General features: G+C 41.6%; 1 protein-coding gene across 1 annotated transcript; it reads right to left on the bottom strand.

The window, feature by feature from the left end:
- Positions 1-253: 253 nt before the first annotated feature.
- On the bottom strand, positions 254-15,466 carry LOC310985363 (GTPase IMAP family member 9-like; the record flags this gene model as incomplete). Its single annotated transcript, XM_083970937.1, has 3 exons — positions 254-424; positions 11,331-11,586; positions 15,093-15,466. 3 exons carry the CDS (start codon positions 15,464-15,466, stop codon positions 254-256), a joined length of 801 nt encoding a protein of 266 aa, XP_083827063.1.
- Between the last annotated feature and the right edge of the window lie 1,872 nt (positions 15,467-17,338).

Genomic DNA, 17,338 nt, shown 5'->3' with positions numbered 1-17,338 from the left:
TAGCGAAAACGACCGGATCACTTACTTCTGCTTTAAGTACAGTAACAAAGGCAAGGCAATTTTATTTGTATAGCCTGTTTTTACAAACAGTTTGTCTCAAAGGGCTTTACATGGCATCACAACAACATCCTCTGTCCTTAGACCCTCACATCCACTGAGGAAAAACTCCAGAGAAAACCCTTTTAACAGGGAAAATTCGAAGTATTTGTACTTTGTTACTTGTCACCTCCTAGGCCTCCGTACTCGCTGACCCTCAGAGCAGCGCTGAGGTTTCATTCTGTCGTTTCCACGGGAACCGGTTTTCTCCCAGTGCATCCCAGTTCACCACAGCCTCCTCCTCTCCTCGCCGGGAGCCTCTCAGTCTGCCTGAGGCTCTCAGCTCCCATGATGCAGCGGGAGCGTGATGTGGCGAGGAGCCGAGGGCCTGGGAAACACACAGAGTTCACATGGAACTGTGCTTTAACTCCAACAGCCAATCAGAGCCACCGCTGTGTGGTGACATCATCAGTGTCCAGGCAGATAAACAAGATGTCAAGATGAAATCGCCCTCTTTTTATCATTTATTTCTTTTATTAGACCTATTTATTTATTCTTTTATTTTATTCACTTATTTATTTTGTAATTTCTATATTTCTTATATTATTTATCTAAATAATTTGTTAATATTTGTCCTTATATCATTCCGATGTTGGTTGTTGTGCCTTTGTCATGTCTTAGAATGTCTGTCGCTTTGTTTTTTTGTTCCTTTTTCACTTGTTCATACTATTTGAAGATAAATAAAGCAAAAAAAAAAAAAAATCTGAATACTTTATTGATCCCCAAGGGGAAATTGCTTTTTGTTACCTCCAACTCAAAGTGTAAAAGTTAAAAGAGCAAAGGGATCAATAGACAAATAAAGAAATATAAATATATATAAAAAATATATATGTACAAGTACAAACATGGACAAGAGTTATTTGCACTATACTAAATATGGCATTAAATATGGATTGTTGCACAGAAGGAATTTGCACAAGAGGTAGTTTAAGATGTCAAGATGGGGAAACGCTAACACTGTGTGTGTGTGTGTGTGTGTGTGTGTGTGTGTGTGTGTGTGTGTGTGTGTGTGTGTGTGTGTGTGTGTGTGTGTGTGTGTGTGTGTGTGTGTGTGAGCTGCAGCTGCAGGTGGATAAGAACAAACAGATCTCAGATCAGTTACATAACCGTAGAGGGAACTGGGTCTGCAGATTCACAGCTGCTCTCTGATTGGCCGCACATGGTCACGTGGTCACATGGTCCATCACTGTGTGTCAGACTGAACTCCTGCAGGAGGTTGGTCTGATGCCACTGACGACCAGTAAAATTTGATTAAACTGACCTGAGTTCAGTTCATCCTGAAACTAACTCTTGTCTGCAAATGAGTGAACGAACTGAACAGAATCACTTCCTGATCTGATTCGTCCTTTTCTCAGCAGCAGCAGCAGTGATACGGTCATGTGGTCTGTGAATCACTGAGTCACTTGTGAATCTGGTGACAGACCACCAGGACTCAGCCTGACACACACACACACACACACACACACACACCCTTGCACATATTTTAATTTCAGATTACATTATTTAGATTATTTAATTACATTATTTCCATCATATTAGTTTTATTTTATCTTATTTATTTTATTTATGTCTATCTCATTTATCTTATTTATAAGGCCAGTTTAGGAGCAACCAGGAGACATTTCACGGCATGTTACTCTGTGACTTGTGTAGCTATGTGACAAATATCTTGTAATCTTGTAATAGTTGTAACCTACCACTCAATGTAGTGTTGTGATGTTCATGAACGTCTGTTAAGTACATTGGTAACACTTTATAATAAGTACACACTATTAAGCATTAGTTAAGCATTAATAAATAATTAATTCTTCAAAACAGTTGAATGAGAGATGAATAAAACATTGTTAACTGTGTTTATAAACTACATACTAATGGGTATTCATGTGTTATAAATGATGAATTAAGTATTTAATGCTTAAAGGGATAGTTCAACATTTTGGCAAATTGGCCCATTGCCATAATCCCTATAGTCATAGCAGTAGGTTTGTTACCTTTAATTGTCGGTGCAAGCTGTTTTTAGAACGGCGGAGCAGAGCTGCTAAGAGCTACGCTACGGAGGCTCATGGGGGCATTTTAGAGGTAAATTCATGCAAAACCGCTGATGCGCGTTGCCTTCAGGGACAGTTTTTCATCAAGCAGTCTCTGTATTTACCTCTAAAACAACTCTGTCTGGTAACGTTGTGTTATTATCTCATAGCGTGGTGAATGTGCAGGTCACAACTTGTCCACCAGAGCGTTGTGGAGTTGTTGGATTGTGTATTTGATGAGTTTGATGAGGGGAAACCAAGAAATCCCATAATGAGCCTCCGTAGCGTAGCTCTGAGCAGCTCACGGCTCTGCTCCGCCGTTCTAAAAATAGCTTGCACCGACAATTAAAGGTAACAAACCTACTGCTATGACTATAGGGATCATGGTGATGGGCCAATTTGCCAAAATGTTGAACTATCTCTATAGAAAGTTGCAGTTCCTGTCCCGACCTCTAGGGTGAGTCTGCAACAGTGAGTCAGTCAACACGTTAAAATGAAATCAACATGTTTACAACCCAGTACAGGAACAGCTTTGGACCGAGGCACCTGCAGCATCAACCCTGAAGCTGCAGCTGAGGCCGTCCACTGTGTGTGTGTGTGTGTGTGTCGTGCTGAGAGCATCGCTGTAACTGGAAATCACATGACTCTGCAGAGAAATCCCCACTTCCTCCTGCTCTGCCCTTATATGGACACATCTAGTGAGAGCGAGGGAGAGAGGGAAGGAGGGAGGGAGAGAAGGAGAGACACTTCTCCTCCTTCAGTATCAGTCTCTCTCTGTGTGTTTCAGTTCATGCAGCTCCGTCGTCGTCTCTGCAGCTGATCAGTCCCTTTACATAAAACAGCCTGAGTGTGTGTGTGTGTGTGTGTGTCTGTGTGTGTCTGTGTGTGTGATTGTGTATGAGTAGCCTATAGGAAGATGCTTGTTGTCACGGTAACGGTGTGGGATGTTGACTAACGGCATGAATCAGGGAAAGAAACTCACGTTTAATTCAGCTTTGGTTACTTAACAGTTTCATTATCATCATTAGTAACAGTAGTAGCAGTCATAGTAGCAGTGGTAATAGTAGTAATAGTATGAATAGATTTAGTCCTAATTCAGGGTTCCTACAGCTTAAGCCAAGTTAAATTTAAGACTTTTTAAGACTTTTTTAAAGCCACTTGAAATGAAATTTAAGACCGACTTCACAATACAGAATAATAACACAAATGCAGAAAAAAAACCACCACATCAATTACATAGGTTTCAAAATAAATGCATAAAAAGTCCGGGAAAAAAAACCCCACTGACTCGGGAGCTGGTGGCGGTGAGAAATTTAGCGTTGACGGCCGCCACTAACTTCTCTATGTTGAAATGTTACCAATTATTTTGAGATTTGAGACTAATTACAATCATAAAATCCCACTTACCAAGTGTTAACATTTTTAAGACTTTGAAAAATTGATTTAAGACATTTTAATGCCAATTAAGGCCTTGTTTTTATATTAATGAATTCAATGCCTTTTAAGACTTTTTAAGGATCCGTAAGAACCCTGTAATAGTAGTAGTAGGCTAATAGTAATAGTATAGTGATGTGCGTCCAAACATCTTTATTAGAATGAAAAAAGACTTGAACATTATGTCACATGACCAAAACCTCTGCAAACAGGAAGTAGTAAGTGTGAGGAACAGTGAAAATGACATTTATTTGATTTAATTTCATTTAATGTCATTTATTTTATTTTATTTGCGGCCATCTGAGATCCCAAAACTGACTCAACAGATCATTCATCTCCAGGTCAGTCAGGCTGCACAACTGACTAGTGGCATAGGGCAGTTGAATGTATTTTATGCACTTTATTTCTATGCACTTGCTACAATGTAGCAGCAGTAGTAGCCTAATAATAGTAATAGAGGTAGTAATAGTATTAGTAATAGTAGTAGGCTAGTAGTAGTAATAGTTGTAGTAGTATTACACAGTGACGTGCGTCCAAACATCTTTATTAGAATGAAAAAAGACTTGAACATTATGTCACATGACCACAACCTCTGCAAACAGGAAGTATTACAGTAAGTGTGAGAACAGTGAACATGATGTTTATTTTATTTTATTTCACTTTATTATTTTATTTTGTTTTATGTCATTTCATTTCTTTTCAATTTATTTTATTTTATTTCATTTTACGTCTTTTTTTTAATGTCATTTTTATTTTATTTTATTTTATTTGCGGCCGTCTGAGAGGCCAAAACTGTTAAACTAAAAGACTCAACAGATCATTCATCATTCAGGCTACACAATTGACTAGTGCCATTAGGCAGTTGTATGTATTTTATGCACTTTATTTCTATGCATTTTGTTTTTAAACACTCCTTTTTACACACATTTGTTTTGGATGTATTTTAAAGGTACTGTCTGTCTATTTATTGTTATTCTGTCGATCTATTGTCATGTTGTTTAGAATGGATGTATGCCTGGGCTGCTGGCATTGAGAATTTCCTTCAGGATCAATAAAGTTTATTCAATTTGATTGTAAATTCAAATGTCTATTTTTCAAATTAAAAGTCCAAGCAGGCAAAACACAACGTCCGAGACAGACTCTTACCTGTCGGACAGGTGTGTGTGTGAATCTGACCGGGAGCGTTTCAGTCAGACGTGAGGTCAGCAGTGTGTGTGTGTGTGTGTGTGTGTGTGTGTGTGTGTCGGGGCTGTGTTTCCCAGCAGCCCCCCTGCCGGCCGACAGCTGACGTCGTTGTGTCTCTGCAGCGTGGTCGTGGTCGTCGTCCTGCTCGGGGGTCAGAGGTCGGCGCTGAGGGAAGTCTGAGCGCTGACCTCTGACCCCGGGGCGTCTGAGCGGTCTGAGGCGTCGGCTCTTCACACCTGCTGCTCTCAGTCACTCAGCCGCCCCCGGGAATCGAACCTTCAGCTGCTGGTCACATCATGACAGAAACAGCAGCAGTGATCTGTGATGTGTATTGATTTATTGATCAGCAACAACACTCACACGTCTGTGACAGGTTCAAGTGCAGTCAGGAAAACACACGCTTCACCCCTTCAAAATAAAAGTCTCTCTGTTTGTTTCTGATGATGATGATGTAATCTACACTGCTAAAACTCAAAATCTTTCCAAGAATATTTGTCTTATATTCTTCTATACTTCTAGTCAAAACTAATCTCTTTCCACTTAAAATAAGACTCATCACCTAAAACCGAACTTGTTTTCAGATAATTTTCACATGTTTCAAACAAATTTTCAATAAGAAATAAGACAAATATTCTTAGTAAGAGTTTGAGTTATGCAGTGTAGGGCTGCAACTAACAATTAATTTCATTATCAATTAATATGTTAAATAATCGATTAGTTGTTTGGTCAATAAACTGTTAAAAAATTTAAAAAAAAAAATATCAATAGGTGTTTCTCAAACCACCAGGCGACCTCAAATGTCTTGTTTTGTCCACAAACCAAAGAGAGACTCAGTTTATTATAGTCATAAAGGAACAAAGAAACCAGAAATATTCACATTTAAGAAGCTGGAATCAGAGAATTTGGTCTTCTTTTTTTTTTTAAACGACTCAAACCGATTATTAGATTATCAGAATAGTTGACGGTTAATTAAAAAATCTATTATTGTGCAATTAATCAGTTAATTGTTGCAGCTTTAATGTAATTATTTTATGAGCTGGAGCCTGTGAGAAAGATGCTGAGTGCGAGTTTCGACTCTCGAGGTGTGAATGAACGTGTCTGCAGCAGGTCACAGTGTGTGTGTGTGTGTGTGTGTGTGTGTGTGAGAGACTTAACAAGGTGATTAATGAAAACGAGGTCGTGTGACTTCTGACCCCCCCACTGATGAGGAGAAGGACGAGCATCAAGTTCTCACACCGTCCTGCTGTTTCACACCTCCAACACACACACACACACCTTCTTCTTCTTCTTCTTCACTGCAAAAACTCAAAATCTTTCTAAGAATATTTGTCTTCTTTCTTGTCAAAATGTCTCATTTCTAGTCAAAACTAATTTTTTCCACTTAAAATAAGACTCATCACTTAAAAAAATTACTTGTTTTTAGATCATTTTCACTTGTTTCAAACTAATTTTCAATTGAAATAAGTTGAAAAATCTGCCAGTGAAAGCAAGTTTTTTTGTGCTTGTAATAAGAAAGAAAAACTTGTTCCACTATCAGATTTTTCTATTTATTTCAAGTGAAAATATGCTTGAAATAAGTAAAAAGTGTCTAAAAACAAGCTACTTTTTATGTGATGAGTCTTATTTGAAGTATAATGAGATTTGTTTTTGACTAGAAATAAGACAAATGTTCTTGGTAAGATATTTGAGTTTTTGCAAGGTTCTTTTTCTTTTATTTATGTGTTTATTGCTGTTGTTCGTTTCTTCATTCAGTGAAAACATAATTACTGTAATATCAACACTTCACACATGCAGCAGGGAGGAAATGATCGAAACCTTTCAAAATAAAAGACTGTGCCTGGTCAGACACAGCTACAGTCAACAACAACATGCAGTCATGATGAGAGACATTGAAACAGTGACTCCTCCATAATGAAACACCAATAATCAATAAATTAGTATCTCTATGTACCAAGGATGTAGGAGGAGACTATCAAAATATTTTCAAAATAAAAGTCATCGTAGAGTTTACTGAGGTTTTTCTGTAGAAAATAACAATTGGAAACCAGCTCTTCTACTTCCTTTATTTATTTTTTTGCTGTTGTTTGTTTCTCCATTCATCAACACTTTACACACATGCTGCGGGAAATGATCAAAACCTTTCAAAATAAAAGCCAATGGTTACAGGCCGACGCAGCTCAAGTCAACAACGACAACATGCAGGTTAAAAAAAATCACAGGAGAGATTCATTATGACATTGAAACAGTGACTCCTCTCTGACCAAACACCAATAACCAATAATGAGTCTCTATCAGGATGTAGGAAGAGCCTATCAAAATAAAAGTCTGTGTAGAGTTTACTGAGTCTTCTCTGCAGTAGAACTGTTAGGCCCTGTCCCAATTCTCCCCCTTAAAACTTCCACTTGGTTTTGAGTGCCCTCAAGTGGCTGAAAATCTTTCCCTATGGAAACGGGACACCACTAGTGTAGTGAACGTAGCGAACGTGATAACGTACGTCACATGTTTACAATTATATCGGTGGAGCGTGCTGCTATTTTCATTCAGGAAAAATGTCGGCGGTTCCGCTGTTGTGTTGCCTGTTGCGTTGGCTGTGTTTGTTTATCTCAGTCCAAACAATTTTTGTAATTAGTCATGGTTATCATAGATTAGCCGGGCTAACGGTTAGCATAGAGGGATTACCGCATGGGCAAAGTGGGCGTGTGCCCAGGGCCCCAGATCCAATAGGGGCCCTTGGCCTTCAGAGTTTTTGGGGTTTTTTTTTTTGTACAATAAAAAAATATATATATTGGAATGAATGTGGTTTTGAAAATGTAGTATGATTATAAAATCAATTGAATGCTTTAGAAATGATAAATCAGTAATGTGTGATGACACAATGACGTAGCCTACGTGCGCTGGGGTCAAATATACAGTGCGTTTTTAAAATAGAGACGCGGCGCTCAGTGGATCAGCTGTTAGCTGCTAGACGAAAACAAAGGAAAGAAAAAGCTGAAACGGTTGAAATGGCTGAAACTGCGCTATGTAAGTGGCCGTAGAGGACAGACTGATCCGAGTGTTGGACTACCTTATCAAGGACTTTTCCTCGAAGAAGACCAGGAAAAAGCCGGTGGTTTTGGTGAGTAGTTTCTATAGGCTGTAGCCGATATCAGAGTACTCGAGTAGGTTACTCGGCATCCGAGTGCAGTCTGACCCCGACTCATAGGCGCCGATTCCGTGGATGCTCCGGTGCTCAAGCACCCACTGACCAGGTTGAGCACCCCGGGGGGCACGCCACTATGCGCATTTTTCCATGCCGGTCGACAAGCGCCTCGGTCCCTCAGCTGTGTGTCTGTGGGTATGTGTGTGTGTGTGTGTGTAGCCTGTGTGAATGTGTGTGTTACAGTAATCTCTCTCTCGCTCTGTTAAGATGAATAAATAGAAACCGCTGCAGAGCGCGAGCAGAGGTGCGCGCTCTGGCGCATCTGGCACAATCTGTTAACGACGCAGAAAGGAAACTGGCTCCGCTCTGCAGCTATTTCACGTCCGACGTCGATGTTAAACACACGTTTTTATTGACATTGTCGTGTCCGATCCGACGTAACTACAACAACATAACACAAACTTATCTGACAGCTCTCACTTCTTCATCTGCTCCTCCTCACTAACTCACCTACACACACACGCCCACACACACACACACAGGACTCTGTCTTCTTCACACTCACCCCGGCCCCTCATCCAACCGTACCCTACCTGCCCGGCCCGTACCGTACACATTCACAGTCAGTCAGAAATCACACAACTTAGCTAAACATCATAACAAGAACGCGGGGTCGCTACAATATTTTCTGTTTTTCAGTTGTGCAATAGGCTCTTATTAATAATCCAATCCCATTGCTACGTGGCATGATGCGCACCAGTGTTTGTAGAGCCCGGTTCAGGTGAGCACAACCCCCCCAACCCCCGCGCAAAAAAGACCTAAAATGACAGTAATTTTGTGTTGTTATGTGCGTAATAGGAAGAGCGCCTTTGCGTGCACACTGTTTGCGTGTGTAGGCAGGGGCCCGTGGCGAGTTTGTGTCCAGGGCCCGTGGTCATGATAATCCGTCTATGACGGTTAGCTACCTGTTTAACTTTAATAACTCAGTGACTCAATAAACGGTCCATGAAAAAATATTTTCTCCAGCGGATATCTAAGTTACAACATGACTGAGCTAACTGGAGTAGTTTCATGTCGTGTCCGACAACGGGAGGGTTTTAACAGCTGACGTCTTGATGCTACCACCGTTAGCTTTGCTGCCGCCGTTAGCTTAGCTACCGCCGTTAGCTTTGCTGCTGCCGTTAGCTGTCCCTGTCAGCTGCAGCCACTGATGCGACACCGTGATTCCCCCAATAAATACCGCACATAGCGACACAAAACACACACAGAGAGAAATAGTAATGTTTCTTCAAGCATTTCAGATGTGTCTAAACGGCGAACGATCGTTACAACGGGTAATTTCATCTTCCACTTCGTTTTAAGCCCGCATCGGACCTCACTACATTTTGAGGGCTGATTTTAAGGGCAAAATCGCACTTCCCCTTGCTCCCTAGAGTAATGGGACACCCTACCCCTAAACATGAACGCGCAAAATATAGGGTTAGGGCAAATATTTAGGGCTAGGGGGAGAATTGGGACAGGCCCTTAGAGTCTGGAGCCAGCTTTTCTTCTTCTTAAGCTGGCCGGACCCTATTGTATTCTTCTTCTTCTTCTTCCGAGGAAATCCTACTTCCCATGGGCGAAAGATCACCAAACTTTGCACAAAGGTCAAGTCCAATACCAGATTTACTCAACTCCAAGGACATGTGACCCCCCCTCAATAAGCATTTAAATTTAAAAACTTTAAAAATTCCTACCAAACCAATCTCCTAATCTCTTCTCCTCCCACAATTTTTGCTCAATTGTCACCAAACTTGCTAGAGAGCACCGTCCTCAACAAAACTTGTTCCTCAGATTTTTGATTAAGCAAAAATTGAGCCTACAGTGCATGAAAACGTTTGACTGTAAACAGTACTGTAAACATATACCATCCAATTCCTGCAAGATACATTTTCAATCTTCCTGGAAAAAAAGGTAATATTTTGGTGTCATGGTTGATGAAGTTTGGCAAATACCAGAGTTTTATCTCAAAAACTGAATTTTCTACATTTTGAATTCTGCTCATGGGAACAACTGCAGTCAATGTAAGAGTGACATTTTTAAACATCAGATTTTCTCTTATGAAGCAAAACACTTATCATTAAAAACAAATCACCAACATTTCCATGCTGTCAAGATGCAATTTATGTATTATCAGATTTTTGTTTAGATAACAGAATTTGTGACATTTTGACAATTTTTGAAATCTGCCTTGACAACAGCTGCCCGGACACTGACTCCCTGAGTCTATTTGAGAAGTCACACATCATGTCTCACTTCCAGGTAATTAGCTCAGTGAGTAAGGAGTTCTTGGTTCTTGGTGCCAGAGGCTGTGGGTTCAAGCCCCAGCAAGGGAGTTGATGATAACACATCAAAATACTAAATGGTCTTTGTGAAACAAATGTATGAAATCTTAGAGTCATGGTAGATGATGTCTGATGATTCTAGAGATCGTGTGTTCAATCCTCAACTGGTGCAAAGTGAAAATTATAAGTTCAACTGTCCTGTCTTCCTATTCTCCTGTTTGTTGATCAGAATTTGCCTAAATTTGCCAAAGAATAGCCCGGACCCGACCCATCGCTGCGCAGCAGCTATAATTCTTGTTCTTGTTCTTCTATGGTTCAGATGAGGCGGATCTAACTGTGGAGGAAGCTTTGGAATCTCCTGAAGAACCGGGACACGGGGTTTTCCTTCTCCGCCACCTCTCTGGCTTTCCTCCGATACTTCTCCTCCAGATGGGTGGTGTAGAACTTCACCTCCTTCTCGTACTTCGCTTCCAACTCTCTGAGCTTCCGAGCTTTTTTACTCTCTCGTTTTCCCTCTGCTTCCTCCTTCAAACTTCCCCCTCTCCTCTCTCTCTCCATCCTTTCTCCCTCCATCGTCTCTAACTCCGTCCTTTCTCCCTCCATCCTCCCTTCTCTCTCCATCCCTTCTCCCTCCATCGTCTCTGTCTCCATGCTCCATCCTCTCTCCATGCTGTGTCTCCAAATCCTTTCTCCCTCCACCCTCCCTTCTCTCTCTTTCCTTTCTCTCTCTCCTCTCTCCCTCTTTTCTTTTTCCACCCTTTCTCTCTCTTTCGCCATCCACAGTCCTCTTGCTGTCTCAATTTTCTTTATTTGTTCCTTCGCTATCCTCTCTCTCTCCATCCACTGTCCTCTCGTGCTCTCATCTTTCTCTATTCGTTCCCTCTCCATCCTCTCTTTTCTCTCCCTCTCTTCGCTCTCTTTTCTTTCCAACTTCTTCATTCTTTCTATTTTGTCACTCACACTCTCCTGTCTCACCAGTGGGACTTGTTCGTCGTCTCGTCTCTCCATCATCTCCTCCTTCTCCACCTCCCTCATCTTCTCCTCGAGCTCCTCTCTCAGCTTCCTCTGCATCTCCTTCTTCTCCGTCTCCATCTCTGCCTTTTTCTCCATCATAATTTCTCTCGCCCTGTCCTGAATCGCCCTCTCCGCCCGCTGGAACATCTCGTTGGTGTAGTGTCCTCCCCCGTTGATATGGACGATGTATCTGACCTTCTGCAGCAGCTCGGTGACCTGTTTCCGCGGGTCGTTGTTGCTGCTGAAGACGTGGTACCGGCCGTTGCAGCGGTGAACCAGCTCCTGCAGCTCGGCGCTGTCCTTCATGTAGTCCTGGATGCTGCTGTCCTTCAGGAGGTCTCCGTGGGTGAAGAGGACCATGCTGTACCTGTTAGGTTAAAGGGATAGTTCAACATTTTGTCAGATCCTCCTCTCCCCATAACCCCTATAGTCATAGTAGTAGGTTCATTACCTTTAATTATCGGTGCATGTTGTTTTGAGATCGGTGGGGCAGAGACGTGAGCTGCTCAGTGAACGGTACAGGTCCCCTGTCCCTCATCAAACTCATCAAATACACAATCCAACAACTCCACAACGCTCTGGTGGACAAGTTGGGACCTTCACATTCACCACGCTAGGAAATAATCATGTAACATTATGAGACAGAGCAAAAGCAGCCGGAACTACATTCCGAGGAGGGATTTCAAACGCACAAGTAGTTCAGAGTATTTGCTTCATGTGTCGTAATGTTGCATAATTATAGATGATTATTTCCTAGTGTGTTGAATGTGGAGTTGTTTGATTGTGAACTTTATGAATTTGATGAGGGACAGGGAACTACTGTATGTACAGTTACCTGAGCAGCTCGCGTCTCTGCCCCGCAGATCTCAAAACAACATGCACCGACAATTAACCTTAGGGATTATGGCAATGGGTGAATTTGCCAAAATGTTGAACTATCGCTTAAAGTTTAGTTTGATTTATCAGTTTTATTGTACATGTCAAAACAACAAAATCGGTTGCCGCAAAACGCCAATAGCGACGGGCTAATTTCTGTTAGCCTGTCTATGGAGTTTTACATTATACGTTAGCATTAAGCTAGCGGACTTTATTCTTAGTTGTGATACTGGCTAACATCTAAACATCTCTGACAATATGTTGCCTCAAATACGTTGTTGACTTAACTTAGAACAGATGTAGACAGAGACACTTCTCTTGGATGAGATGTGGCTTGGGAAAAAGGTAAAAAAAATACACCCCGTCGTCCAGCCTCTCGGGATACCTAGTGTCGGAGTTGCATGTACCCCATGCACACCGTTTGACCATTTTAAACTTAAAATGTCAAGAAAAAACATATAAAAACGAATGAAAACTGACTAACTGCAATGCATTTCAATGGACGTGGAAGCAGTGAATGTCCGAGTGTATGGGTTAGCTATCCGCACTGTGATTGGCTCATGGCGTTTGGGGGCGTGGCTTAGCCATAGGTCAATTGCAGCCTTAGGCTGATTTACATTGCTAGACCCTCTGTCGGATGTTAGGCACGGTCCAGACGTTACCACGGCAACTTGAGGTGGTTACCAATGACGATAGGGCCCCCCCAGGCTGAGGCAGACAGAAACGTCGAGAAAAAGAGCGATTTTCTGCCTCTGCACCGGTCTCGCATTTAGGCTTACTGTGACAAAACGGTAACTCCTATCAGAACAAAACACAGATCAACGGTGCTGTAAGGACTTCCTGAAAAATTTGGTACGATTTGGTGTTTCTACAGTAAATATTTTGGAGACACTGGCAATTTTACAATACAATACAATAATTACAGCCGAAATCCTGCATAGTTCTGCTTTAAGGAGAAGGGCACTTATCTTTTGATGGTTGTTTTGATTGAACAGTTCTTAAAAAAAATACTTGGCATTTTCGCCTTTAATGATAGATAGAGAGATATTTGTGAAAGTGGGGTGGAGAGATGGAAGGACTTGCAGCAAAGGACGTGGACTGGATTTGAATCCGTTGGTTTTACATGGTAGCCTATGGGCCCTAGCTCATTAAAGCTACAGTTGGTAAGTTGACGAAAGTGAAAGTAAACTCTGTGACTTGGTCCGAAATTTCAAGACAATACACAGGTCCCTTTATGAACCTCTGGAGTCAACTCATTCCAATTTTCAAGCTGGTACCACCACAGCACCTTTATATATACATGTCCTGTCAAAACGGTGGAATTTATGCAGATTTACTCATGTTAACAAAGAATTTCAAAAAACTTGTAATGCATTTTTTGTTTGTCTTAATGTAACTAATCAACTGGGTAATTTTCATGGAGATATCTAAAGTTTAAATGTTACCCTATTCAGGTGAAAAATAATTAATAGGCGTATGAATGGGCTTTTTCGAAACTTTCCCCTATGGGATTCTCTGGGGCTTTTTTTTTTTTTTTTTTACCTCACTCAGGACATGTTGAGGATACAAAATCAGTTGAGTTTGCTTCTGTTGCAATTTGTTCAACGTTGACCCCTTTTTTGGCTTAAAATTACAGGACTAAATGAAAATTCCGTTCACAGCCATCAGTCCATGCTATCTATCTCAGCCAATACAAACAAATCAATTCATTTGCTCAGAACAAGAACAAAATAGTCTAAATGAATATACCAGACATTCATACAGTCCACAAAATAAAAGAATAGAACTAGAAAAAAACACAGTATTTTGTTTCTGAAGAGTATTCTTATTTTAGCTAAGGTGACACATATTTTCATCTCATCACTTATGCTTGTCTTTATGTAAAGCACATTGAGAGATGCCTTGCCTTGTCCTTAAAGGACAATTCCAGGCGAATTCAACTCATGGCTGTATTTTCCTACATTTTAGGTATAAAAGAAGGAATCTGAAGATTTTCAGTTTAATTGCTCCTGTTTTGCGTTAGTTGTGTCTGTCCCCGCATCGCCACGGCAGCAATGAATGGAAGCGGATGCAAGTTCCACTGCTTAGGCTGTTTACAGCCCTCAAAGCTGCAATTTTTTTCCACAGACAGCGTCAGATGGCTACTCAAACATGCACCGAGGAGTTTATTTACTTCAAGCAAGCCGACATGTTTGTAAAAGTCGATCTAATTCAAAGTCCCCCAGAGTCTCGCGCGAGACCCAGTTGCCGTGCGCGGTGTATTCGGGTGCAGTGGGAGCTCCTGTTTGTGTCATAAACACAGGAATATCAACTCTTGACTTGCTTGAAGTTAAAAAAAACTTCTCTGCGCATGTTTCAGTAGCCACCTGACGCTGTCTGTGGAAAGAAATGTACACTTCAAGCAAGTCAAGATTTGATATTCCTGTGTTTATGACACAAACGGGAGCTCCAACTGCGCCTGAATACACCAGCACGGCAACTGGGTCTCGCGCGAGACTCTGGGGGACTTTGAATTAGATCTAGTTTTACAAACATGTCGGCTTGCTTGAAGTAAATAAACTCCTCGGTGCATGTTTGAGTCGCCATCTGACGCTGTCTGTGGAAAAAAATTGCGGCTTTGAGGGATGTAAACAGTCTAACCAGCGTAACTTGCATCCACTCCCATTCATTGCTGCCGTGGCGATGCGGGGACAGACATAATAATAACCCTAACCCTAACTACCGCAAAACAGGAGCAATTAAACTGAAAATCTTCAGATTCCTTCTTTTAGACCTAAAATGACAGGAAAATACAGCCCCGAGTTGAATTCGCCTGGAATTGTCCTTTAATGGTGGTTTTTCAAATATATTGATTCCTCTCTTGTGCATACCTGGTCTCAGTTGAAACAACCCTTGGATACTACCTGGTAATTGTTCATTTATTTCTCTATACATGATTTGAATCATTTTGAAGTTTTTATTTTGATGAAACATGGATTTGTAGGTGGTTTTATTTACCTGTCTGCAGCGTCGCCAAACATCTCCTGGATCTTCTGCACCGTCAGCTTCTCCTCCTTCGTGAACCGTCCCACTCTGACCACGACCAGGAAGACGTGCGGTCCGGGGGAGCAGTAGGAGATGCACTGGCTGACGTCCGTCCTCGTCGTCTCCTCGTCCACGTCGGTGTCGCACAGACCCGGGGTGTCTATGACGACGATCTTCTGACCCCCCGCCGAGCCTCTGCCCTTGTTACACATTTTAGTGATGGACGTGGCGCTGCAGCGAGAGTCGAAGTGCTGACAACCCAGAATGACGTTTCCTGTGGTGCTCTTCCCACTTCCTGTCTTCCCCACCATCACCATCCTCAGCTCTTCATCACATCGCTCAGTCATGTCTGTTTGACCAAGAAGAAGTAGAGCAGAGGGAGAACTTTAGTCTAGTTATATTACCAACAGGCGGGATAGAGATTAGTTGTTTTATAATAGCATATAACACACACACACACACAGAGACAGATAAATCCAATAAAGATTAGTTATTGATTAAATTGATTACCTGAATGGAGACACATAGACCTTTGACCTTTGCTCCTGTTGGATGTGAGTGAACAGGTGTAAGCAGGAATTTAGACAGGTAACAAGAATTAATATCAATACTATATTAATACAGAACCTGTCACTATACAGTATGTTAGCGGCTACAACCGGCTGACTCCGCCCAAAGGTGAGTCCACTACAGGTGAGTCCACTGCAGGTGAGTCCACTTACCTTCTCCGTCTCACCTAAACCAACTGAACACGGATCAGAACAGAGTAGACAGGTGATAATGTCAAGGTCATGTCAGGTGGGAAGAACCACTCACCTGACAGGTAGAGTAGAGTCTTCTGGCCAGAGCTTCTTCACCTGAGAGACGGACGGAGCTCCTTCACCTGAGTGAAGAAGTTCCTGTATTGACTCTGTATAAAGTTTTTTGGGAGGAGGAGCCAGTTGCTGTGACGAAGAGGAGGAAGAAGCTGGACTTTGACCTGAGAGTCAATGAAGACTCATCAGCGTTAGAGACACTCTGGTGGTCAGGAGAGGAACTGCAGCTGTGAGGCTGAACCACCAGAACCTTCAGGATACATCTTGTTCTTGTTTATCAGGCTAGAGTCACACTATCTGGCTTCATGTTCACACACATCAGGTTATGTGCGTTCAAATACTACTAAAATAGAATAGGCCTACATGATATCTCAAAACATACATCACGTCATTCAAGTATAAAAACAGAGTAGAACATATCCAATTGTAACACCATCAGAGCCTGAGAAAGTCTTTCGTCCCTTCAGCAGTCAGATATTTTAACAAGCCATTGTTAGGGTCAGACTTGGCACTGCTGCGTAGCCTTTACTTCATTTTTTATCAGGCTTCTGTGGTATTTAATCACGTCCTTCTCTTTTTCCATGATGTCCCATTTTTAGATCATGTTTTATTGGCCTTTACTGAGTTTGTTGTGCATCTGCTCTTGTGTTTATGTTGTCTGTTGTCTCTGTGCTGTTTGTCGGCTGGAAGATTTCTTTTGACCTGGTGGTAAAATAGTTTCCCCATGTGGGATCAATAACGATAACCTAACCAGGACCATGAAGACCATCATAAAAACCTCAAGGACCCTCAGAAACACCAAGGACCATCAAGGATCATCAGAACCACCAGGGACAGCGACATCGCATCTCGCTGCAAAAGTTCTCAGGTTCTTCAGGTTCCCTTTAGGTTATTGTCTTTCTCTAATAATTCCCAAAAATTCTAAATACTTTTTAAGATACTTTTTTGGGAACATTTGTTGAATATTTGCCAAATACTTGTTATTTAAGCAATATATCACGACAGGCCTTGGTATATGCTCATTATACTACGGCTAAGGGGCCTGACGCGAAGCTGAGGGACGACAACCCCCTTAGAGTGGTATAATGAGCATATACCACGGACTGGAGTGATATATTGCTTTTATAAAACGGTTACCAATAATGACAATATGAAAGAGGAATACGCAATCAATTTCATGTACAGTAGTTTTATTCAACCAGAAATACATATTATCCAATAAAATAGCCTCACTGTGAAAAAAAATAGTCCCAGCTCTCCAGACGTTAGCTCCAAGTAGCTCTGCATCTCGTCTTTTCCTCTGTCACTGCTCAGTCCAATCCTCCGTGCAGCAGAATTTGTCCATATGACGGTTGAGAACGGAGCTCACTTTTCTTCGTCCAAAAAGACACACCAAAAAACATC

This window comes from Trachurus trachurus (assembly GCF_905171665.1).
Source record: "Trachurus trachurus genome assembly, chromosome: 4".
Taxonomy (NCBI): Eukaryota; Metazoa; Chordata; class Actinopteri; order Carangiformes; family Carangidae; genus Trachurus; species Trachurus trachurus.
This window is presented reverse-complemented; position numbering and strand designations above follow the sequence as displayed.